The following is a 26,647-nucleotide window of genomic DNA, read 5'->3' as shown; positions in this document are numbered from 1 at the left end:
TTCATTCCAAAGTTCTCATGGAAGATCTTCCTCATAAAAAATGACACTCATGATTCACTGCTTTGATATTGGCATTTTAATTCATACACTCTAAAGAAAATGGGCTTTCCAAACAGCCAAGTTGAGCTCATAGAAAATGATTGTATTAAAATACTTACCGCAGTAGCTTGCTGAAATTCAAAAAAAGGACCTTTACGAAGATAAAAATAAATTGGACAGAGTACCATTATAAGAGTACATATTCATTTATGAAAAATTAATTATGTCATAGTGATTTATCTTAATTTTATAGGGAAAACCATATCCTGATTCAAGATGAAAAATTGGCACGCGAGTTTAATTTGAATTAAAATTCTCTAGATCAAACTTGCTCACACTGATTAACATAAGAAGAATAAAGTAAAATCAGCATTTATTTCATCCTTACCTTATAATATCAAAATTTTTTGGCTGTTTCTCAAATCTCTTTTTTGTAATCATCTGTTTGTAATTTCTTCATGTTTACACTTAATTTTACAGCAACAATTTGTTAAAAAATAAATACACATACAGGCCAAATTAAACACTTTATATAGGAACTTTTATTTGGAATGGTATAGTTCCTTGCAAGTAGATGCAAGCAAGCAATTATCACAAAAAAGACTTCATTTCACATTCATCACAATCTCCCATAAAAGTTTCATAGATAAATACCTACTCATGTATATAAACAAATAGTAACGTTAAAACAGAGGAAACACAAATATATGCTGTGGCTAACTAATAATTAATAAATACAGTTAAATATGCATAAAGGAGGCTGAGCTGAATGAAATTATGAGCATACTATAGACTGTAGCATTTTGACGATGCATTTCGGCATGGAGACAAGACAAATAACACAATGCATCCACAACACCAGCCAAGGTATAATGATAAATATCAATAACAGTGAGGGCTTACAGTAACCTGGGCGTCAAACTACAGAACTCTTCAAATGATATATACATATAATGTGTGAATGTAACAAGCCTCATTCTCACACCATGCGACCATGTTTAATAATATTACATGGCTAGCTGAAATATGCAGTTCTATAATTAACACCCAGGAACTCTTACTATATTCTATGGCTCAGGAAGACAATTCTAGAAAGATAACTTAAGGAAGTATTTCTAAAGGATGGACTTCCTCAATGCAGGATATGTAAATAGCAAAATTTTTTTGATTCAAGAGGAAATAAGGACAACATAACAGGAATCAAAAAATCAGTCACTACTACTATTGTCACTTGAATCTTCGTCTGTGTTAGAATTTTCTTGAGGAGCAGAGAAATTTTCTGGAGCAGGCATGTCTGGATTACTGGAAAGACATTGAAAAAGGTTACTTGTAGAGGAAAAATACATAGTTACACTTAAAAAACTGAAATTAGAGGCATGAATAAAATATCGATTAAATAAAATATATGATACCGATAAGACTAAGGGTTAAAAATCATGCTCTAAAAAAATACATAAAGTATACTCTAGTATTCACTGAAATAAGCCTATTATGTATAGAAGTCAATTCAACGGATACAATAAGACATATTTTACAAATTTGATTTTACAATTTCACATTACATTTTCACAACGAGACATATAATTTCACATATTTTAATGTTTACCTTTGTTAGAGACCTTTAGTTTCTAAGGTTTCTAAAGATAAAATATGATCAAAACTGGGTCATAATGAAGATTTTTCAAGGAGTTTGAGCTCCGCTAAAGAATAAATTACATTTCTGGAGTTTATAATCTACAAGCTGGCAAATTCAGAAGCTGCTATAAAGTAAACTCACCCACAGTGATCAGGTTCACTAGTTAGCTAACAAATTTAAAACGATTTATTAAGAAAGTTGAAAGCTGGTACACATATGGGCTACTTATTCAGTAACTTGGTTTTGAGCAATAATATTTTGCTACTAGAGAACTACGTAGTACTAAAAATGTTTTCAACAGTTTCATGTCAACAAAATTTTGGCATAACCATACTTTTTGCAGGAGTAATTATTATTGCATGCGGTTTCAAAAAAGATTGAGAAAAGAAAACCATTACATAATTTAAACATTACACATGATTTTTCACTATAGAACACAAAAGTTCAGCAAATGAAAGACAACAAACAATATAACATTTGCAGAATACATAACAGGGTAGTTACCTTCATCAAAGAAAACGAAAGGCATTGATTGCGATTCGCTACCCACCATTAGTGTATTCATAATATACAAATTATTTGGCTTTAGAAATCCCAGTTTAGACGAATGGCAATGGTCAATTTTGACCGCATTTGAAAAAGGCCAGATTGGTGCCCATGTGATGCCACTCCATGTGATGTCACAGGGACCTAGCTTCTCTATGAGCATATAGGAGTTTTACAACGTCTGAGATTACCGATACATGCATGAGGCACAGAGCTCAGGGAAACATCACTTAATAATCACCTAATAAAACTGCCTATGGTCGGAAAGTTTCCTTCATTTGATAAGGTATTAATAATCCTCATTTAAGCCAAGCGCTACCTGCTAGCAGCCTGCATCGCAGCGGCGCATACATCCTCACCCCAAGGTCACCTCACACGGCAAAGCCGGGAACCAGAATGACGTCACACGGGCTTTTCCCAGCATTCATACTTAGTTGTCGCGTTTTCGCTCGCTTGAAAATTTTCATCTTTCATTTAATGGCAAAAAATAGATATCGTCATATAAAAATCTGAAAGCGTGAAATGCGTACTCCAGGAGTAATAATCTTTCGATTTAGACAATAAAAAATTAATAGGAAACCACCCTATTGGTTATTGAGCAAAGGGGATGTTTTGTACATTATCATCACTAACGCACTAGCATACTCACCAGATTCCTAACTTGGTGGCCTATTACGACAGTTCTGAACTCTCCTGATGTAGCTTACCCATAAGTTCGAAACTACTTCTAATTTATTACATACACTTACTTTCATGGCAGAGAAAAGAAGTAAGTACAAGGTAATTGAACCATTAACAACAGTTGAAAACAAACCAACACGTCCGGCCTTGTATACCACAATCCATGGGCATGATTCTTTAAACTCACTCATTTTCAAGAATTAGAGATAAAATTTACAAATAATAATTTTTATCGTTCCCATAAAGCTAACAGGTTCCTCCAATTACAAGCAGTTTAAAGTAGACATTTAAAACCACCCATACCCTGGATATGCAGGTGGTACCTGATCCTGTGACTTTTGGTTTGGTAATGAAAAAGTTTTCATAGCAGTGACAGAGAGGGATCTGAATAAAATTCTACAAAATATGGAAAATACATTGGCTAAGTGTTGGCTGAAATCAGTATGAAGAAAGCAAAAATATCAGTCGGCAACAGGAGAGAAGATGCTGAAACCATTATTTAATTAGGAAACTAAAATCTAGAGAAGGTGAAGTCAGCCAACTTGGTAGCATAGTAATAGTAAGTGGTCAGAGATGGATGAAGCAAAAAGGAAATAGTCAGCAGAATGGCCCAAACAAAGGGCTTTTCTTCAAATAGAAGAATCTACTTACAACAGGGAATATAAGCCTTGAAGTAAGGATGCAATTAACAAGGAATTGCATTCGGAGCATGCTTCTTTATGATAGCTAGGTATTGATGATTATACCACCAGAGAAACCAAGTTTGGAAGAATTCCAAATGCAGAACTACAGAAGAAGATTAAATGGATAGATCTTGTGAGTAAGGTGTTCCACGAATAGAAGGAGAGAAAACAGTGAGCATAAAATGGGAAAATTTAATTGATTACATCACTAGACATGATGGTTAGATTATGACAATTGTTGAAGGCCAAATGGAAGGAAAAATACAAGAGGGAGGTGCAGGATGAGATGCATAGATTAGGTAATGAAGGATAGAAAACAAAATTGTAAAAAGATTAGCTTGTAAGAGAATTGAGTGGAGAGCTGCATCTAACAATATTTGGACAGCCAACTGATGATGACAATACAATCATGAAATCAGATACACAGCTGAAGGGATGGGAGAGGAGAATCAAGATTATGATCCTCCAAGGGCTTTGAAGAAAAACATTTGAAATTAAAATCCATGTTTTTTTCATTTTTCTAATTTTCAAGCAACTTTTCAGGGCATGGAATCAATAGAATAAGAAATGTTCCTACAAAAAATCACTGCTCAAATATTCATAATATTTTCCCCTACTAGCCATTGATATTCAAGACTCCATGGATTTTATTTTTCAATCTGCTTATCTTATTATTTAGATCTTTCTTCAAAGCAAAAATTCCTGCATGAAACAATTAATACCTTTTGACACAAAAGTGAACATCATGCACCATGCATATTATAAATAGTAAGTTTACACTATTACATGCGTACATTGATATATGCATTTGAAATTCCAGTAATAATTCATTTATGCTACTACTTTTAGAAGTGGCACTTTTTCAAATGATTACCAAAGGGTTTCAGTGTTATAAACAATTTTAATCTCCACACACATTTCCAAAATATAATGAGTGATATTTTTGCACCACCTTAGTTTCAATTAAATTTTCTTTTAAGAAATATTTCCTCTATCTGGTGGAGGTGCATCATTCATAAGTTGACTGTTCTTTACAAATCCACTATGGACTTCATAACTCAACAAATGGAGAAGCACTACTATCATGGCTATAGTGATTGACATAATACAAGAATAATGTACAATCCTTGGCCACAGGTTAGAATCCTGGTAACTCAAAAAATTGAAATGATTAATGGAATTTTGAGAGTCAATGGTTTATAATAAAATCGCAATGCTTTCCCATGTTCTTTCATTGGTTAAGTAGGCTACAAATTTTACAGGGCCAACAAAAAATTTATTGAGTAATTTCCTTTGATTAAAACTTTAAAGGCCGTTTTATACTGGGCACATACTTGCACAATCTTACACGTGTACGAAGGCACAGTCAAAATTGCATCATGTAAAGCGGTGAATTGCTAGAACACATGTGAGAATGCATGGACGTGAGATGGCAAAATGGCCCCTGTTCTAATTTCGTTTATGCATTCGTGCAATTCCACGCCATTTTAAAATTAATGCAGTTCTAACCTGTGCAATTCTGTGACCCGAGTAAAACAGCCTTAAGACAGTGAGTGATTAATGCAACTTTTAGCTCCATGTGAGCTTTTAAGCATTTCAATGAGACAATTTGTTTGGAGAATGCAAAAGCAGTTACCAGCTATGAACTTTTTCATTATAACAACATCAAACTGAGAAAGTTTTCAATGCGAGTGGCATACTTTTTTGTAGTTTACCTGTAAAAATTACATTAAATAGAGCATTTGATCCAATGAAAAAAATTTAAAAGCAAATAGCTTTAATGTTTCATGAGTAAATAAAATCTGTTGAAGTTATAGGTTTGAGAGATAATTCATATTTTGCCTGTGTAGCCAACCCAAAATTGTTTCCCAAGCTATTGCTATGGGGGGGACCTACAGGGTGTGTCCTGAAAGTAGTAGGACTGATTTTTTCCCACACACGAGGACAGGAGTTTTCTGGGTTGCAGGTGGTGGAAGGGACTCTAACAAAGCGCTGCGAACGCGTGGCAGTCAGCTCTGAGCTCTTGCGGAGTGTGAATCGTATTTCTTCCAGACCTCCGTCAAGTGACCTCGTCACGGTGCGTCATGGAACGTTTAGTGGAGCAGCGTTACGCAGTGAAATTCTGCTTTTAACTCGAGAAAAGCGGCAAGGAGACCCATGAACTCATCAAGGCAGCTTACGGGGATAGTGCCATGAGCAAATCAACCGCTCAACGTTTGAATACGACCCAGAAACGAAGTGGCAAAGTGCAGAATGGCACACAGCGACATCGCCGAAACCCAAAAAAGCTCGCATGTCCAAATCGAAGCAAAAATCCATGTTCACGTGCTTCTTCGATTCGAAAGGTGTCATCCACAGTGAGTTTGTGCCACCAGGGCAAACCGTTAATGCAGCTTTTTACGTGCAAGTACTGGAAAGACTGCGAAAACGCATCTTCCGCGTCCGACCAGCCATCGCTGCTTCGTGGATCCTTCATCATGACAATGCGCCGGCCCACACCGCGTTCATTGTCGTTGACTACCTGGCGAAACACGGCGTGGCAACCCACCCTACAGCCCGGATATCGCCCCCCCGGACTTCTTTCTCTTCCCCAAGCTCAAGACCCCTCTGAAAGGGCGTCACCACGGGTCGGTGGAAGCTCTCCAAAAGGCCGTGACGCGTGCTGTAAAGGACATCCCGGAGTCAGCCTTCCAGGAAGCGTATGCTGCGTGGAAAACTTGCTGGCAGTGTTGTGTTGATGCCCAAGGGGGCTACTTTGAAGATTTTTGAAGCGATGTACCTATATGAGAAATACATTTTTTGTTCTCGACTCAGTCCTACTACTTTCAGGACACACCCTGTATGTAGGACAGTGGTGGGCACAGAGCCTATCAGATGACCATATCTGTAAGCCACCAGCACCTGGTGTGACATCAAGACCACTCAACTGCAATACATGCTATGGAGGAGGAGCCCATTGACAATATCCAGTCCACTGTATCAAATTAGTTTCCAAAATCCAAAAAACAATGGCAGATATTCTAGTTATTTTCAAAGAATCTTTACACTACGATCCTCATTACTGCTAGCAGACATTGACTTTCCTTTCCTAAATCCAAACAGATCTTTACTGAGGTAACTGTTACGTGTCATCGCCATTTGTCCATCACTAATCCTCAGAATTACTCACTATATTTTTGCATGTAAAGCAACTGAGTGGTCTACTATAAATGCCAAATTTTTTCGCCTAAATTAAGATTATCTTAATTTGCGCCTGAAGATGATGATACTTCATCAAAACCCAGGTCACGCTCTGTAAAAATAAGTGGTATTAGTAATTGTGTGATATCCAGGAAAACTTATAATGGAATACCACAAAGTTAACCAAGAGTTAGTGAATTTTTTTTTAAATGCAAGGTTAGACCTAAATTTCAACAAACGAATAAAAGCTTAAGAATTCAATAGTCATGCAACATCCTATGGACCTCATACTAGTTTCAGCACAGCTTTTTGAATCAGAAACCTGTCCACATTGTGTGTGCAGCCCCCAATCATCAGACACTAAGATTTGATCTGTAAAACAGCGGGTCGGTAGCATGATACTTTACCCAACATACAACTGGAACAAGTGTGCTTTCAAGCAGTTTCAATTCAAAATATTTCAACTGTGTCCACAGATGTCCCGACAAGAGTAAATGCCATTCTAGGTGAGATGTGTGTGAAAACTTAATTCGGAAAATATGAGGAAGAATTTGTAGTTGGGTGTCTTAAGCATTGACACACTGTGATGCATGTGATTGAATTTCCCTGGTACAAGGGGTACGTAGTTTGAAATTTCCCAGTTGTATAAGAACATTACGAGGATAAAAAATGGATTTTTTGAAATAGTTCCTGAGCTAACCGAATACAGAAGCCAATGAGCTCTGCATTAATTTTTTCCGCCATTGTTCATCTTATATACATAAAATCAGGAAGGATATCAAGAAAATATATGGTTATCTGGAGTAGAAATTTGAATGATAGACCGATTTCATAACATTGATTGATACAGTTTTTTTTGCAGGAATGTGACTCGATATATAGCAGAGTTTTCAAGTAGTGCAGAGTTTGGCAGTTGAGCAACGGTCAGACTAGTGAATGAGCAATCTCAAAAACTTAACACTAGATGATAGCATTTTCATTTGAAGTAATGATAGCATTATGATTTAATGACAGATTAGAAATACTGGCCCGGAGGAATAAAAGTGAGCAAATGCTAATGCTCTTGGATTTTTCTTCAGTTTGTATGAATTAAAATCGGGAGCATAAGCATTTGCTCAGCTCTGTTGGGGGCACATGAGCAAATGCTCACGTTAATTGCAGAGCATTTAAGCAAATGCTCAGAAATGAATGCATCTCCACCGGACTGGATGCATCAAGGAAGTTTTTCATGATTATGGGGATTATTCGTTGCGTATGGCTATAAATGGCATCAAATCTGTTTTTATCGATCAGACAGTGATTTTTAAGTGTGAATAACAATAATTTCGGTGGAAATCTACGAAAATGCACTCTTAGTTCCGAGAAACACATTCAAACTTTCTGAAATGTTAATAATTCCCAGATTTTCACTACCAGAGAGATAGGAAACAAGTTGACAAACACCATACAACCTTTTTAAGGACTATGCTCAAAATACAGGGATATCGTAAAAGAATGATGTGGTTCCAGTAATTTATTGGAAGATAGTGGTGATATGGTGACAGAGATTTTTCAGAGGCTGCCCAATCCCTGCCTGAGAGCCTTGAGGAGGGCAATACAAGTGAAGCAATTCGTCCGTCAGATGGGACTTTAAGCTTTTGCTAGTAGTAGGCCAATGTCAACACCAGGTTTCTCTCTTCCCAAGTGACTATGGGCGCACATATTGAAATTTATTAATTATGTACAAAAATGATTGAGGTGGCAAGGTCAGAAATTAAAAAATGTAAACTGTAAGTAATTCTGTTTTCATTAAAACATACTTTTATGATAACCCTGTATTATGGAGAATATGCATTATTATTATTGAGCCCAAATAATATCTGTTCTCTGTCCATCCTTCCTTAATAATTCCCAGAAAATAGACCGGAACAAGATCTGTAAATAAACTAACTACGGGAGATAGATACTAGTTTATTATCGTCACAAAAATTATTAACATCAGGGCTAAAATTCATATCAATGGGTACGTAAAAAGCTTTATGTAAGTTTATAGTCGAATGCTACTTTCGATAAAAAATTTCTCTCAGCATTGTGGACGCCAATGGCCTGGTTAGTGATAGATGGGTGTACAATGGAGCTTTGCTACATACAGAACGAGTCAAAATTCCATTAGTCGACGTTCATTTCTTTCAGCAGTTGGTCCTCAAAATAATTTTTCTGGAATTTCTTAGTTTGAAAAAATTGCAAACGAAATCCATAATGGTCTTTGTTTTCCCCAAACTTTAGTATTTGTCGATACTTTCTTTACTTCTGCATTTTTGAGATATAGTTATGCGTAGTTTTGTACTGCATGAACTTAATTTATGCAACAAGTGCACACGTCTTCCGATTTTGATTTACTAGTGAATTTTCCATTACGAAGGCCTCGCTTTAAAAACTTTTCAGTGAATATTTTAGATAAATCATGGAAGTGGGATTGGTGGATCTTAAAATTGTCCTCCTCATCACATTGGAATAATCCAAATAGGTGAAATAATTTAAGTTTTCGTATAACCGAACCAGCAATTTTGCCCAATTAAGCAGCATCTACATAACACTTCAGTAGCCTAGGCTTCATCTCCTCCAATACAACCTTCATTTTTTTAGACCAGGCTTTGGTAATCCACATGTCCCTTGACGCAATTTCGAAGTGGCCCGCAAAACGATTAAAAGAAATTAATTTTACTTTATAGATGGTCCCCAGTAAGAGCATTATTATTAAAGTATTCTACCGATTAAGGTAGGTTTCCATGGAGTGCATAAGAAGAATTCCGGGAGCCTTCCCTTACATCATGCACTTCCCTCTTCAGTGCACAATAAGACCTACTACCTTTCATTCTATCTAAAAATCCTATTCTTTTCCTTCCCCTCCCTCGTTTACCTAACATTCTTCCCTCTAACACTGTTTTCAACATCCCATCCCTGCTAAGTACTCGCTCCATCCATACCTTGTCTCCTTCGTATCTCATCTAAAAGCTGCCTCTGCTCACCCACCATTTCCAGCACTTCGTCGTTCCTCCTCCTCTCCGTCCACTTCACCTTCTCCATTCTTCATCACACCCACATCTCGAATGCCTCGAGTCTTCTCTCGTCCTCCTTTCTAATTGCCCACGTTTCTGCACCGTAAAGTGCTACACTCCAGATCAGACTCTTCACTAACCTTTTCTTTAAACTCTTACATAACGATCCTCTCAGAAGCTCCTTCCTGTTCATGAAAGCCTCCTTTGCTAATGCAATTCTCTTCCTAATATCCTTACTACTGTGCCCGTTTTCCTCTAACGTACTGCCAAAATAGTTGAACTGTTCAACCTGCTCAAGTTTTTCACCACCCACCTTTATCTTAAGTCTAACATTCCTCACTCGTGATGCTTTACAAAACCACATGACCTTGGTCTTCTTGTGATTAATCCTCATCCCATATTCCTCGCAACGCTCGTATAACGCATCAACTAGAGCCTGAAGCCCCCTCGCTGACTTGCTAATCAACGCCTGATCATCCGCAAATCTCACTGATTTGAACATCACTCCTCCCACTTTTACTCCAGCTTCTAACTCATCCCACGCTTCCCTTACCATCTCTTCAGCGTACACGTTAAAGAGCAGTGGCAATAGAGGACAGCCTTGCCTCACTCCACGACCCATTCTTGCCCACCTAGATTCTCCGTCCGCTACCCTCACTTGCGCAGTCTGGGCCATATACAGATTATGAATCAGTCGCCTATCCCTCCAACCTACACCGATTTTCTCGAGAATATCCATTAACTTTACCGAGTTCACTCTATCAAATGCTTTTTCAAAATCCACAAAGCAGGCATACACGTCCTGGTCATATTCTAGGTTCCTCTCCACCAGGGACCTCATTATCGCTATTGCGTCACAAGTTGACTTCCCTTTTCTAAAACCAAACTGATCAGCGCCCAAATACTCGTTTGCCCTCGCCTCCATTCGTCTGTTTAATATCCTCAGCATCACTTTCGCCGGGTGAGATATTAGGCTAATAGTCCTATAGTCCCCGCATTCAACAGCTTTCTTCTTTTTCAGTAGCGGAATCAGAACTGTCTTCACGAAATCTTCCGGCCAACAACCCTCCTCATAGATGCTGTGAACTAGTTCGAAAAACCTTTTCTTACTATCCCTCCGTAGACTTTTCAGCAGCTCACACGGGATATTGTCAACGCCTACTGCTTTCCTGACCTTCAAATCACGAAGTGCTTTCTCTATTTCCGAATCTAATATCCCCGGCCCAAGATTATCCTCCTCCACTTCACCTTCTTCCACTAAAGTCAATCTCTCTGATCTGTTCCTCCCTTCATAGAGATCCTCCACGTATTCCTTCCATCTACTCTGTACCTCTTCTTGTTCGGTTAGCATCCTTCCATCTTTAGCCTTAATTTTAGGCATGGTGTGCCCTCTTTTGCCGCCCGATAGCGACTTAACTTTGGCATACAACATGCCCACCTCTCTTTCCTTCTGAAACTTTTCCATTTCAAACAAGCACTAATGTATAAGATTGCACTAATAAATAAGTGTGAGTGACCAATGTGTGTACCGCATGAAATGACCTGTTGTAGCATTAAAATCGAAAATAGGAGAAAAATAACTCAAATGCTTGCTAAAAATAAGAACGACTAATTCTCTTAAATTCTTAATTTTATCTTATTTACCCAAGAAACTCATGAAACTGCTAATTTACTCTACCCATCTAAATCTTTGATCGATTTAGAATCACTGCCATCAAATATACACTTTACCACAAAAATATAGGCAAATAACTGTGGACTGATATAGTTGACTCTAGAGTCCAACTCATAATTACGTACCCGGGTAATGACGGAGAGGCTATTATTGAGTATAAATATGTAGCAGAAATGAGTTGATAAATGTATACTGAAGTGTTGCTTGTAGACAAGGCGGTTGTAGCAAAGCAGGGGAAGTCGGTCTTTAGCAAGCATGCCATGTGCAAAATGTTGAGCAAAAGGTATTTAAACTGAAGCATTTGCTGTGGAGTAAAAGGTAGAGCTTATTCATAACAAATGGAGCAAATGCTTATGCTCTTACCTTTTGCTCAAAGCAAATGCTCATGAGCATTTGCTCAACTTTTATTCATCCAGCCCATTGAAAAAGCATGAGAGCTGTAATTCAGCGCTGAGAGAGTAGTATTGAGCTAGCATGATTAAGAAAAGAACTTTATTTTAACTGTGATTTATTTACAATTTATTATTAACACACTGCGATATTCATAATTTCTTGTATATAAGTGTTGCATCACAAGTCAACAATCTTCATGTGTCATAGTGACGTATTTCTCCTCTTTTACATCCTTTATAACTTGTCCTCATTTGGGGCGGTCACTTGCTCTCTTCCCTTCACCTGTCCTTCTACAATTTTTTTCCTCATACCATAATGTCTCATTATGTGGCCAACTAAGTTGTCCCATCTTCTGGGTAAGGTTTTTAGAAGACTTTTCATTTCTCCCACAATTCTTAACACGTCCTCATTACTTACATGGTCGATCCATTTTATCTTCATTATTCTTCAGTAACACCATGTTTCGAATGCTTCCACCCTTGACTTCTCTGCTGCTGTCAACGTCCATGACTTGCTTTCCTAGAAAGACATGCTCCATTGCTAGCATCTGATGAATTTTTTTCTTACTTCGATGCAGGTACTTTCAGATGTAAGGAGATTCTTCTTTTTGTAGAAAGCCCTCTTCGCCTGCACTATTTTACTGACTACTTCTTTCTTGCTATGCCCATTGCTGGTAATTTGGCTTCCCAGATAATAAAACTCTTTCACCTCTTCAAGCTTTTGTTTTCCTACGTTAATTTTTGTCTTTGCCTCCTCTCTTTTGCTGCATACTGATATCATAGTCTTCTTTTTGATTTTCCGCTGATATCTGGCCATTGTCCTTTCCATATTTGTCAGTCTTCTTTAAATCCTTCTCTGTCTCGACTTTGAGTGCTATGTCATCAGCAAAACGCAGCATACTAATTTTTTCACCATGGATATTTACACCCAAAGCCTTCTCCTTGATTTCATTGATGGCTTTCTGAATGTAAACATCACGGGCACAGTGTACACCCTTGTCTCACTCTTTTTCCTATTCTTCTTCTTCCTATTATTCTTCTTTGTTCTTCTTCATTCTCTTTTCTATAAGCAGCCTTAGAGCCAAATTGCTTCTCTTTTGCCCTCGCTATTCCTAATTCCAAATTGGTCCTAATTCAGGTATTCTTCTGCTTTTCGTTCTACTCTCCTGTACTTAGTACTTTTTATCGGTATCTTTGATGCATGTGTCATCAGGTTATGGTCCTAAAATCTTCACATTTCTATGCCCCCTTCTTTTTTGGAATTGAAATGATAATGATCTTCTCAAAGTCACTTGGTATATCTCCTGTTGAGTACATTTGGCAATGATTTTGTATAGATGTGATACAGTCTTCTCTCCTACATTTTTAATTAGCTCTGTAGGAATATTATCTATTCCTGGTGCCTGATTCTTTCGCAGGTCTCCTACGACAGTGTTAAATTCTAATCTTAAGATGCTGACTCCCATGTTTAACTTTTCTAGCTCACTTTCCTCTTCAATAATTTTTGCACTTAGTTTACTTCCTTTGTACAACTCTTCCAGGTATTTTTTACATCTCTCCATCTTGCCTTCATTTTCAATCAAGACACATATTTCCATGCATACTGACCCTTAAGATATAACACAATATACTCCTTACCTTCAAATGGTCCTCACTATTCTATGCATTGCTTCCACTTTCCCATGAATGAGGTTATTTTCTACATCGCCACATAGGTTAATCTTCTGTGCTTCCCCAGGTTTCCTTGCTTTGGGACAAATTTTGTTTATAATTTTCTTGGAGCAAGCCTGTCCTTCCTCATTTCTTGCATTCTTATACATACTTTCTCCATTCTTCAATGAGGTCAAGGACTTCATCTGTGATCCATGGCTTTTTCTTAACAATTTCTCTTCTCCCTAGAACTTTTCTAGTGGCCTCATTAAGCCCACTTTTCATATTTTTCCACCTATTCTCCACTGATTTCTTGGTCAGATCTATCTCCTATTTAGCTCACCACTACTTCTTAAAATACAAGTTGGTGTTCCTTTAGTTTCTCAGGTTTCCATTAGCTTTTCACTGATAATTTATTTCTTGAATTTCAGATAGCATTTCATCATCACTAAATTATGATCACTGTCGATATCTGACCCTGGGTAGCTTTTGCAGTCCTTCATCTGTTTTTTAAACCTGCTCCACTAAAATATAATCTAGTTCAACTTTTCTTCTGTCTCCTAGTCTATTTCTTTCCTCTGGTTAATCTCATCTTCACATATAATTTTTAAACAGTGTGGTGAAAATCTGTGCAGAATTCCGAAGAACCTTCTTACCCTTTCATTTCAATTTCCTAATCCATATTTTCAAGTTTTTCTTCCATTCTGGCCTTCGCCAATGACAGAGTTCCAATCTCATCAACACCCATACAATAAGGGTATCTTCATCAATTAAGCTGTTTGATTATTTCTGTGATATCTTTGTACACGTCTTCAACTTCTTCACACTCTTAGTTTGTCATAGGCATGTAAGCTTTCACCACTACAGTAACTCCCCTTTTGTCTCTTCCCTTACCATAACTATTCTTTTATTGAACTGCAGAAGGCTTTTCACATGCATTTCGACAATCTTTCTGAACGTTATCCCAACTCCAGTATTACTGTTTAGATATCATGAGAGTAAAACCTATAGCTTCCACTCCAAATGCCACCCTCTTCAGGCCACTTTGTTTTGCTGATTTATAGCACATCGAGGCTTAATCTTTTCATTTCTACCTTAAGGTTTTCTAGCCTAATATAGGCCCCATGTGATCTCACATTATACTGTCCATAGCACTACTGATATTGACTCTACTTTGACAATTAGTAATCAGGTAAATACTGTTAATTCTTGTAAGTTCTTAGGACTTCATGTCGATTGTAACCTGAAATGGAATGTTCATGTCACACTCATGATAAAAAAGCTAAATTCTGTGTTCTACCTACTATCAATTTTAAGACATTCTGTAAGCCAAAAGATTTTGATAACCTTATAACATGGATTATTTTATTCAAGAATTTCGTATGGTATTGTGTTGTGGGGACAGCCTACTCACCTTCACAGTGTACTGAAAATACAAAAAAAGATGGTGAGAGTGATGTGTTGTAAAAGTTACTATGCCCATTGTCGTCCTCTATTTAAAAGTTTAAAATTATTAGCCGCCCCTTGTGTTTATATTTATCATTGTGTATTACTCGTGAAACAAAATAGTTGCAGATTTGAATTGAATAGTAAAATACACATGTATGGCACAAGGCAATGTAACAACCTACATGTTAAGCCAAATAATTTGTCTATGGCATCCAATGGTCCAAGGTCTATGTGTGTGAAATTATACAATAATCTACCAGAACACATTAAAAAAGAAATGAGGATACCTGTTTTTAAAAAAATGGTCCATGAATATCTGGTTGATAAATGTTTTTATAGCATTAAAGAATACTTGGTGCCAAATTTGTAATATATACTTACTTTTTGTAATTTAAGTAAGATTTCTTGCATATTGACTTATCCTATGCATATACCAGTAGCCACTGTGTAATGTGTCTCTTGGATGAATAAATCTTATCTTATATTTTCCTATAACTTTATTACAGTTGACTTATGTACCCCCTTGGGCAGTCCCCACCCCGGGATCTAAATAGATGACTAATTTACCACAAGAATATTTTACCTCATGGAATTTCAACATGTCTAATATTTAAAAATTGGAGTAGCTGCAACTCCAAGGGATAAAAATGAGGTGGTTTCCCTTGCCTTTAACACCACAGTACTACAGTCGTTAAAGTATATGTTACCATGCCTGCAGTGAAATGAATATTGCTACACTAACCACTGTGGTCTCCACCCTCACTCATTTGAAGATCTGCTGCCGTCTCCCTAGGGTAATAGTGTGGCATTTTTTTTAGTGTCTCCCCCCCCCCCCAAAATTTCTGGTACCCCTGGTACGCAGAACTTCTCCCGCTAAGGACTTTTCGCGCTAAGGTTTTTCACGCAAAGGATTTTTGCGCCAAGGCCCTGTAGCAAAAGGCCCTGTCTCGCAAAATCCTGTCTCCGGAAAATCCTGCCTCCGGAAAATCCTGCCTCTGGAAAGCAGCATCCGAAACCAGCACCGAAACCAGCCTACCTGCAATCCAACACTTATATAGGACTACTGCGGAGGAATACTTACTCCTTGGCAAGCAAGGGGAAATCGGTGCTAAGTCCATAGTATTGCACTTTGGAGTGAGAAGTTTTACCATAGTCCTATCACAACTCTCTCTCCCTCCAACACCTCACCCCACTATGTCTCTCCCCTCTTTGTGTTCCAATGAATATCCCTGTGATTCGACTGATGTCTCCAACCCAGAAGTTTGAGGGGAAAATTCTGGCTGGTATGCTGTTCACCAAAACCCAGGGACGATGTTTTGCGGAGCAGCCTGTCAACAGGGGCAGTGGCGCAGCGGATGAATTCGCCCTGGCTACCCCTCCGCTGCTTGGAAAAACCCCTCCCCTCAAATCCTGTCTCGTCTTGCAATAGGCAAGCTCTCTTCTGCTCGAGCCCTGATAGTGGATGCATGCCTAGTGAGACATGGCAAATTTAGAGAAATTATACTGCTGGTATTTAGCTGGTAATGTTTCCTATGGGATCATGAATTACTATCATTGTTTTTTGTAATACTTCTGATTTTGAATACTCTACTTGGAATAGATTTTGAACAAAAATACTCGTAAATTTTTTGGCAATTTTTTCTTGTGAGCTGATTAACTTGTTTGTGGAGTCTTTCTCTGATCCAGCTTGTGACCGACGGTTGGAGTTTTTCCTATGTCTGGGCGTACGTGAACAATTGACCAGATTTAGCGACGTAACGTCACAATAGGAAACAATTTTTGGCAGCCTCCTGTCACCTAGTCATGGTATTTTCACAGGCTTTAAGTGTCATTAAGAAAGGCTCTCTAACCAAGGAATAAATCCATACCATCTCTGAATGCTGTCTCTTTTCGTCCAAGAATGCTTATTCAATGAGTAAACTATAAGGAGTGTCACATTCATAATTGGCAAATTTCTGACATTTTTAGTGAACATATGTACTACAGTTCCCAACAAGCACCACTACATACAATTTCCAATGTTCATCGTATTCCTTAGTTTACATGCCTTCACAGCACAGATGTCAAATGAAAAAATGATGCTTTTCTCTGGTGCACATTGCAAAACATTTTTATGATCTATAATGGTGTTGTTCAAATTTTTCTATAATGCAGTTAATGCTAGAGTTTCAAATATAACGAAGCCTAATTTTTTCCATTTCCCTACTTTTCCATTGACTATTTGCGGAAAAAATCGATATTCTTAACTCTTAGATGATGCCATACACTCCCACCTAGTCTCACCATTCCTTGAATCAATCTGCATGGTTTGTAGTTGTTCACAATGGTTGAGCAATTACATTTCTCAAATAGCAGTTCTCCCTGAGTGAGATCTTGAACCAAAACTCTCATGATTTCACCAACTCATAACAAACTAAATGTTTTGTAATACTGATATAAAAAACACATAAGTTGCTTAGGAGAGACCAGTAGAATGAGGGAGAATATATATTTTTTTGCTGTAATTATTTTTCCATTACATTTACCAAATTCTTCTCATGAATAGGGTGGTTTCCTATTATTTTTTTATTGCCTAAATCGAAAGATTATTACTCCTCGAGTACATAGTTCACGCTTTTAGATTTTAAAATGAGGATATCTATTTTTCACGATTAAATGAAAAGTGAAAATTTTCAACCGTGCAAAAATGCGACGGCTAAGTATGAATGCTGGGAAAAACCCCGTGTGACGTCAGTCTGTTTCCCGCTGCTGTCGTGTGAGGTGACCTTGGTGCGACGATATGTGCACCGCTGTGATGAAGGCTGCCAGCAGGTAGCAGAGTACCCTGCTAGCTGGTAGCGATTGGCTTAAATAAGGATTATTAATACCTTATCAAACGAAGAAAACTTTCCGACCTTAGCCAGTTTTAATAGGTGATTATTAAGACATGTTTCCCTGAGCTCTGTGCCTCATGCATGCATTGGTAATCTCAGACGATGTAAAACTCCTATCTACTCGTATAGAAACTAGGTCCCTGTGACGTCATGTGGAGTGGAATCGCATGGGCGCCAATCTGGCCTTTTTCAAATGAGGATAAAATTGACCATTGCCATTCGTATAAACCAGTATTCCTAAAACCAAATAATTTGTATATTATGAATACACTAATGGTGGGTAACGAATCACAATCAATGCCTTTCGTTTTCTTTGATGAAGGAAACTACCCTATAGTGATTTTTGGGTCTGAGATATGACCCCATTGTTTGCCCACAAGTAGCAGTGACAGATAACATTTGGCACATTGTAAAGAATTGGTTAAGTAAAATGGCTATTTATATATTAAATTTCCAGCCATTAACCCTTATTTACTTATTTATAACAGTTTTCCGTTATTCCTTCATTTCCCTTGTCTACATCTACCTTGAGGCTCTCTGGCCTTGTCATATTGAATGTGACCCAATGATAATTGTTACTTGTATTCTGCTTCTTTGGCCCAAACCCATTGAATTCACATACCCTTCACAGCTGATTCCTTCCTCAGAATAAAACACAAATGAGCCAAAGCATTGAATTAAAACACAAATTAAACATAATGGGCACTTACTCTAAATAATTTGGATCTAATCCTTCCTGTTCCATCTTCAACTTCACAGCTTGCGGGGGCACACCAAAGTGGACCATTTTGAAGAATTTGGCATATCTTGGGTCCTGTCTTACAGTTGGACCCGTATTTACACTCACAGCTTCCTGAGGAGGGACTGGTGGAGGTGCAGGGTCAACAGATTCAGAATCTAAAATGAAGAAAATATGACATACCAAGATGTATCAACAAAATAAATGTTACAACACACTCCCGATTACCCGGGCTAATGATGGGGAGAGACAGCACGAATAATCGGAAAACATGAATAACCCAAAATTTCACTGTAATGTCTTGTAATATTCATAATTTATGCAAAACAAACAATAAATTTTTATTTATGCAGTTATTCTGTTATTTTAGAGTGCTTCCCGGACTTATTGAGAGCTTTCTTCGCCAGTTCGTGATCTTTTTAGCAGCGGTGACATGGTTGTACTCGTATTAAAAAGCAAATGAAACGAAATTATCTGGAAGTAATGAAAGCAAAGAGCATTACAAACTTATGAAAAAATGGCATACACTTTTTCTCTCTGAAGCTAAAAAAAACATATAATTATGCAATTTTATCTGAAGCTACAAATAAAACTAAAGGTGCTTGGAAAATTATAAACAGTACAAAAAATAAAGATAAAACTCTGTCTTACCCAGATTTCAGTCCACTTCTAATGAAAAGTCAAAATATTTGTCTGATCTAGCTGATGCTTTTAATAAGCATTTTAATTTGTTACCTGGAACCTCTTCTACCGAGTTCAAGACGCCTTCTATCTTTATCATGCCCACCAATGAAATGGAACTAAAGTCAGTAATAACAAATTCATGCCTACATAGTTTTAGTTCTGGAATTGATGATATCCCCGGTAATGTAATATTCCTCAGTTATGATAGGATTAAGTCTCCACTTCTTTATCTAGTTAATGAATCAATGAGACTTGGCATTTTCCCAAACTCTCTAAGATTGTGCCTTCTTATAAAAACAATGGTAATATAGATGATTTGAATAGCTATAGGCCAATTGCCCAGCAAAACTCATTTTCCAAAATTTTTGAAAAAAATAGTCTATTCTAGATTTGTATCATTTCTGGAAAAACATAGCTTACTATCTAGCAATCAACATGGGTTTACAAAAGGAAAGTCCACAGTTACTGCTATTATACAAGAAATTGACAAAATACTGGTTTCATTTGATAAGAAAAAATTAAACAATGGCATTATTTTATGATTTTACTAAGGCATTTGATCTAGTAAATCATGAACATCTATTGCTTTAACTCTACAGATTGGCCACAAGAGGAATTCCGCATCAGTGGATTAAATCATATTTACACAATAGATCTCAGATAGTAACTATAAAATCTGATGGAGCCAAATATAATTCTACAACTTGTATTTCAACAGTGGGTGTTCCTCAAGGATCAACAATAGGTCCACTTTTATTTTTATTATATGTAAATGACTTGTCATCATCTTTATCCGGTAATGACCATAATAATACACCAGTTTTATATGCTGACGACACGACAGTAATAGTGTTAACCAATACTGAAAAATCATTGAGTGACCATGCTCAGTTAGTTTCCAATGAGATCAGTAAATGCTTAGAGGATAAATTTTTAATTATTTACCCTAACAAAACAAATTAATGCACTTTAAAACTAGTGGCCCACCATCTGAGAACATTAGTGTAAGTCTGAATAGGAAACCTATTGAGCAGGGGGATAACTGTAAATTCTTAGGAATATCCCTGGATTACAAAATGTCCTGGAATGAGCATATTACATACATCAGCAGCAAACTCAGTTCTACACGTTACTTACTAAGGCAGCTCAGTTCCACTGTAGATAGAAAAACTTTGCTAAAACTATATCATAGTGACTTCTACTCTCATGTCACCTACAGTGTAATATTTTGGGGATCAACTCATCATTTTATCAAAATTTTTCGTTTTAAAAAACGTGCCATGAGAATCATTGCACATAAAGGTTACAAATCTCCCAGCAGACCAATATTTAATGACTTGCTTATCCTCACGATTCCGTGTGTATATATATTGTTAACTATTATGTATGTTAAGAACAACCTAAAAAATTATACTTTGAAAAATAATGTACATAGTCATTATACAAAATCTCATTGTGATATTCATCATAATTTTGTATGAACAAAAGTTGCTAAAAGGGGGCCCAGAGAAATGGATATAAAACTTTTTAATAATTTGCCAGCTGATGTTAAAAATGTGAGTGATGATATTTTGTTTAAAGATAGGTTGAAAAAACTTTTACTGAGAAAAATGTATTATTCAGTTGAGGAATATCTAGATGATGCTCTTTAACACTTTAATGTAAATATGTATACAGGGAAATATAATGTTTGTTATGTTGGAATCCATAAGTATATATTGTATGATTTGACATGCCTTACATCTGGGACATTATATAATGTACTCGATCGCTGGGCAAATAAAATAATAATAATATGTAATAATAATTATTATTAATGCTCCATGTAAGGCCTGGTTTTGAAAACCACACATCAGTGGCTTTGTGATCACGGTACAGAAAAGTGGTTTGCACGAATGTTTCAAAACCACTGCTCGACATCGGAAACTACACTGTTAGGCACCACGCCACGTAGTCGCCTCTCGCACAAGTTGCCTGGGTTGTAACTGCTGCTGGACGTGCAGTGATCACGGAGTGCGGTCGCACACTGCGAGGCTTGGAAAACAGGAACATGGTGCTCCCGTGAATGTAGCTTGCACGCAATCGCTTCTGTTTTACAAAGGGGATCGTAACAGAAATAATAAGCCTATCCTAGCATTAATGCAGTAATTCAGGTGATTTTGTGTCAGATTTTATTTTTTTTATAAAGATTGTGGAAAATATTGAGCGAGAGTGAAAATCATGCATGGATAATCCACAACACAGATATACTGCAGTCAGATAATCGTGAGTCTGCTGTACTTCAAATGAAAAATGTAGTAATGTCATTACCTGCAGGCATTACCTAATGAGCTAATTTTATTATATTTGGGTAAAACATTCCATTTAAATTCAACACAATAGCTAACTTTTGACTAACCACCATCTGAACTATATAACTAAATTGTAAAAGTATACTTTTTATGGTACAGACATCTTACAGAATTAAGGGACCAGAGGCAGTCTGGCATCATTAAGGGTCTTGTTCAAAATTTAGGGCACCATTACTTTTATTGTAAAAAATAACCATCGTAGTTAATACCTATCAGGTGGGTAGTATTCCCAGCAATCTCCAACCAGAATGCCCTTGACAGGAACTCAAACCAATGCTTTCCTCAGTTCAATTTGTATGATTATGCAAAAGCTTACGTTATTATATTAAAGTTTTAACTTTGAGAAACAAACTAACTGAGAGGAGTCATTAATTTTTATTCTACATGGCGCTTTAATAAAATCAAATTAAAAAGTCTATCACCATAGGTCAACTATCATGAAACTAGTCGGATACATCTCTCCAGAGGCTATGGAGGGATGAGGGGATAGATCCCCCACAAAGCTTCAGGGAAAAAAATATTTAAAACTATTGTCTAGTATTGAAATTTAATAACTGCATCTGCTTCATGTTAAATTTTTAGTGCCAAAATGATATATAATATGCATATCCAGGCATGTAATTTTTCAAAAATTTTCCTGGACCCCCGGTTGCATCCAGTGAGGGGGATCGCCACCCCTGGCCATCTCATCCCCCCAAAGCATATTCCTTGTTACGCCACTGCATCTCTCCAATCAAATGGTAGGTTTTCATGAATGAAGAATACTTAATCCCTTCTACACTATAATGGTAGCACCTCATTAATTATAACCATTAACACATTTAACATCAGCACCTTTTTTTTTTTAATCACCTCTAAACTTGATGTGGGTCATTTCATTGTTAGAGGGTTTACCTGGGTGACTTCCCATCATACTCTGAAACATCTTTGCTTTTTTGACATTCACTAATTCATTTATAATTTTTTTTTGAGGAATCACTTTCTTTATCTCCATAAAATAACCAGCTCAAAGCTATAGCAGGTGTCTCATTCAGAGAGCATGGTGAGCCCGACTTAAGACCAAATTTGTGTTTGGGTTTCCGCAGTGATGTTCAGGATGGCTCCCAAACTCCAGCTTCTCCAACAGCATTTTTTGTTTTTGATTGAATGCAGTTTCAAAAGCCATCCTGCTTTCCATCCATCCAGGAATAGTGACAAGGATGAAGGAGCATGTAAGAGCCAAAAATTAGAAACAACTGCACTTGTCAGCCATTGCAGAGCATGCTTGGAGTGAGGCAGGCCACAAAATTGATTTCGACAAAGCAAAGATAGAGGCAAAAGAGAGCTGCTACTGCCCAACGCAGATCAGGGAAGCCTCGGAAATCCACAAAATAGCTAATATTAACAATGACTACCCAATCAGCAATGTGTGGAAGAGAGTACTGACCAATCAGCACAGGAAGGACGACGAGTGCCATATGAGGCGGCGAAAAATCAAGACCTGAAGACGAAATTTGGATGGCTTTTGAAACTGTAGTCAATCAAAAACGACAAAAGCGGCTGGAGAACCAAGAATTTGGGAGTCATCGCAGACTTTAGACCACAAAGATCTTCACAATTCTCAGGATTAACATCTACCAGAGGTCCAAAATCAGCTTCTTCCACATAACACATTTACTTAGTAAGGTTAATCTACTGAAAAACTGTCACATATCCTTTCAAATGTTTGACCAACAATGCAATAAATAAAAAAATTAACACTTTAAATTACAAGTTCCTCGAATTCTCCCTCATGCAGCACAGATTCTACAGGGTCTCTGTTTATGAGGAATCTGCACATAACCTAATGTTGTTATTTTTACCATTAACAATTCTATTTTAAAATATTGTCATTGGGGATGTGTACGCAGCTCAACAAAACAACAGCGCTACATAATCTTTGCATTAGTTGTTTAATTTTGTCTACATATTTGCTCTTTTGAAGAATATCTTCTCATTTATATGGCTTTTCTAAATTTGTCTACCTTACAGATTGGACACTCAGAAATTTTATCTATACTTTCGGATATCATGATTACCTCAGATGTTTACAAACACATCGGCATCTGCAACATCCACACTAGGTATGGGAAAAAATGTTAGCAGGCAAGACTCAAACCCAAAACACCAGCTGAAGCAGGTCTCAAGGGGTAGCACATTTTGCCTATCGAAAGGAGTATGTGAGTAGTGAGCTGGTCTTCAGCTCACTCCTAATACTAGAAAATCTTTACCCTTGCACCCTATTCATGCAGGATTTTTAGAGATGGGGGTCTGATAGAAGTGTCTTTTGCCTTCATCTAGATGTTTCCCTATTTAACATCTTCCACTTCCTTTGCGGGAACCGGCTGTGATTTGGAAGCATCCACTCCTATATCAGAACTCAGGGTATCCTGTGTTATACCCTTTCTCTGAACTGACGGTGGCTGGGTGGAAAATAGCAAGTGGCCAATCAGAAGCACTGCCACTTCCACCTCTCTGTTCCCCTCCATCCCCTTCCCTTTCCCCCTCCATCTGGTCGACCAGCGTTGCCCGCCTTGGGAATATTGGTACTTTCGGGGGCGGCGGAAGATCCTCGGACGAACGCTGTGCGATCTCCACAGATTCGATTTGGCAACACTGCTAGCTGGAGAGCGATCTGCACTGCACGGAGTTCAGAGAGAGACTGCGCGCTCCTACACACTTTCTCCTGTCGCTCTTCTTCTGTGATTGGTTAGAAGAGTGGGTGGGCTTCGAGCACGCTCAAGGTCAGCCGCCGTCAGTTCAGAAAAATGGTACAGCATTGCAAGGAAGTGCTAGAAGTAGTTGACGAAGAGAGGAAAATTCTGAAGGATCTATGGAGGAGACAGAAGATATGGATGGAGCAAGTTCTAAACAGGGACAAGGCTCATACCGACCAGCGAGAAGTCTGGGAAATTAGGTTACACAAATATAAATAAAATCAGGACTGTAGGTCAGGGATATTAGATTACGCTGGGGAAAAACTCCAGAGGAGCTGCAAAAAGATGAAAAACATCTTTGATTGCACAGATCATTATTGCATTTGAGTAATGAGGTGGGTATTTTGTGGCCGTTCTTGCTGTACAGCACAGGTTAGCGATGATTTGGTGCTATTTGACATTTCTTGGAACACTTTTTCTCTCGGCCCCGGAAAAATTTAATCTGTGAATATAGGTATAGGCAGGAATAGCAGGTACGAAGTTAAGCCATTTATTTCGTCAAAAACTGCTGGGAGATTAGTCTGGAAGCCTCTCGTGACTCGCAGGCTATGTGCTTGGCCATGATTGTGTGAGCTATTAAGAGTAAATATCTCTCATATCTACTTATTGAACATTATCCTGGAACCTCGTTAATCAGATATTTTGTCCACTGGTTAGTTATAGGAATTTGTTTTCTGCCCCAAAAAATAAAGGACTTAAATTAATTCTAGGTGGGATTTATTAGTTAAATGCTCCAATAAAAGTAGGGGAAATCGAAAATCTGAAGCTGCTGTGAACTCAGAGGGAGGGAAAGCTAAAAGCAGAGATTGAAGGAAATTTTTTTCGGAAGTGGGGCATGAGGAGGAAGATAATAAGTGTAAGAAAGACTGGAAACTTTCGGATTATGGGTATGGAGGAGATTGGAGAAGGTGAAACAGATAGATATGAAACGAGGACAAGGTGGACGTAGAGTGGAACTTTTTAAGGAGACGTGGAGGAGGTAGAGGCATTGGATGGAGCAAGTACTGAGCAGGGAAGGAAGAGGAAAAGAATATAATCCCTGTAAGGTTTATGGGTAGGATAAAATAGACGTTATTATGAACTTAAAGATGGGAAGTTCAATGCCAGTGGACTGCTTGCACAGGCTGTGCGACTACCATTAAAGAACAAGAGAAATTCATATTTACCCTTGACAGTTTCAACTGGGGGTAAAGTTTCTTTTTGAGCAGTATTTTCACTATTCTTCTCTTCAACAGGGGTTGGTGAGGTTTCAACAGTTAATCCTGGAACAGACGATAACTGAAGAAAATATAAATCAGATGAAATAAAACTCAAATTTAAAAGTACAACACTAAGTTATTTCCTAAATCTAACAGAATTCACGAGAAGCATTTGAATTAAAAGATAAAAGCAATGAATAATGGACTTCTAAAATATGTGATGCCAAAACTCGTCAAAACTTCAACTTGTTTAGACGTCACAAGGAAATATTGATCAACAAACCGTAACTTCGAAGGTGAGAGCTTTTAAATTAAAAAGAGGCTGTGAAACCCTATGACTTCTGAACATGCAACTGGATAATCCTAAGCAATAACTGCTACTGTACATGTTTTGAGCTTCGATTCTCAATCCAAGTTTAAGAGGATGACAGAAGTGGCGAACCCATAAGAATTCCCGCATTAAGTACCCATGAAGTTTTAAACAAGACTGAAATAAAACAGACATTCCAAAGGCATAGCCAACGCTATCCAAAGGAAACATTACAAAGCCAGCTGGTCATTAATGGACACAAGGACTCGCGCATTTCCTTCTTAAAGTATAATCAAGAATAGGATTATTAAAATATAATACGCATGTCAGATCCCACATATCTCACCTTTGCCTCAAGAATACTAAGAGATGCCTCTAATTTCTGTATTTTATCTTCGAACTTTCCCAGCTTTGCTTCACAAGATCTTGAAAATTTGTTCAAGAAACAAACAGTATTCGTGACGAAATGGTTGATTAAAGCAAGAGTCCTCTTGTGATCAATGGGTCTAATCTGAATAAAATAACAATTTACTTAGAAGAAATGATTGGTGATTACTTTTAAGAACTCAGCAAAAATAAGTGATGAAAATACTTCAGTATAGTTGACCCCTGGACCTAATATAGGAAGGCCGTCCACATCCATACCGCTATATCTTCCTTATGATTTCAGAAACCTTTGTTGGTACTTTTACACAACAAAGAGTGCAAATGGTCCGTATTTATATGCTTCGGACTAAAAAGCCACACAGAACTACATTCATGTCAGAATTCAACTCACGAATAACAA

General features: G+C 37.5%; 1 protein-coding gene across 1 annotated transcript; it reads right to left on the bottom strand.

The window, feature by feature from the left end:
• Positions 1 to 558: 558 nt before the first annotated feature.
• LOC124157629 (WASH complex subunit 3) lies at positions 559 to 26,633 on the bottom strand. The gene is made up of 5 exons (XM_046532528.1): positions 26,453 to 26,633; positions 26,207 to 26,371; positions 25,518 to 25,629; positions 18,553 to 18,739; positions 559 to 1,341 (listed from the first exon to the last, which is right to left on the bottom strand). Exons 1-5 carry the CDS (start codon positions 26,501 to 26,503, stop codon positions 1,248 to 1,250), a joined length of 609 nt encoding a protein of 202 aa, XP_046388484.1. The 5' UTR covers positions 26,504 to 26,633; the 3' UTR covers positions 559 to 1,247.
• Positions 26,634 to 26,647: the final 14 nt, after the last annotated feature.

The sequence above is a fragment of the Ischnura elegans genome, chromosome 4 (genome assembly GCF_921293095.1).
Source record: "Ischnura elegans chromosome 4, ioIscEleg1.1, whole genome shotgun sequence".
NCBI classification, from domain to species: Eukaryota; Metazoa; Arthropoda; class Insecta; order Odonata; family Coenagrionidae; genus Ischnura; species Ischnura elegans.
Note: the sequence above shows the minus strand (reverse complement) of the source record. Positions and strands in the feature narration are given on the sequence as shown.

What these genes read in the sequence shown, in the direction of transcription:
- LOC124157629 (XM_046532528.1), bottom strand. Translation starts at nt 26,503, where the DNA reads ATGGATGTGGACGGCCTTCCTATATTAGGTCCAGGGGTCAACTATACT. An exon ending in CAGGGGTCAACTATACTGAA is followed by an intron (nt 26,372 to 26,452) that starts GTATTTTCATCA and finishes TATTTTATTCAG; the next exon opens with ATTAGACCCATTGATCACAA. An exon ending in TTAGTATTCTTGAGGCAAAG is followed by an intron (nt 25,630 to 26,206) that starts GTGAGATATGTG and finishes TATTTTCTTCAG; the next exon opens with TTATCGTCTGTTCCAGGATT.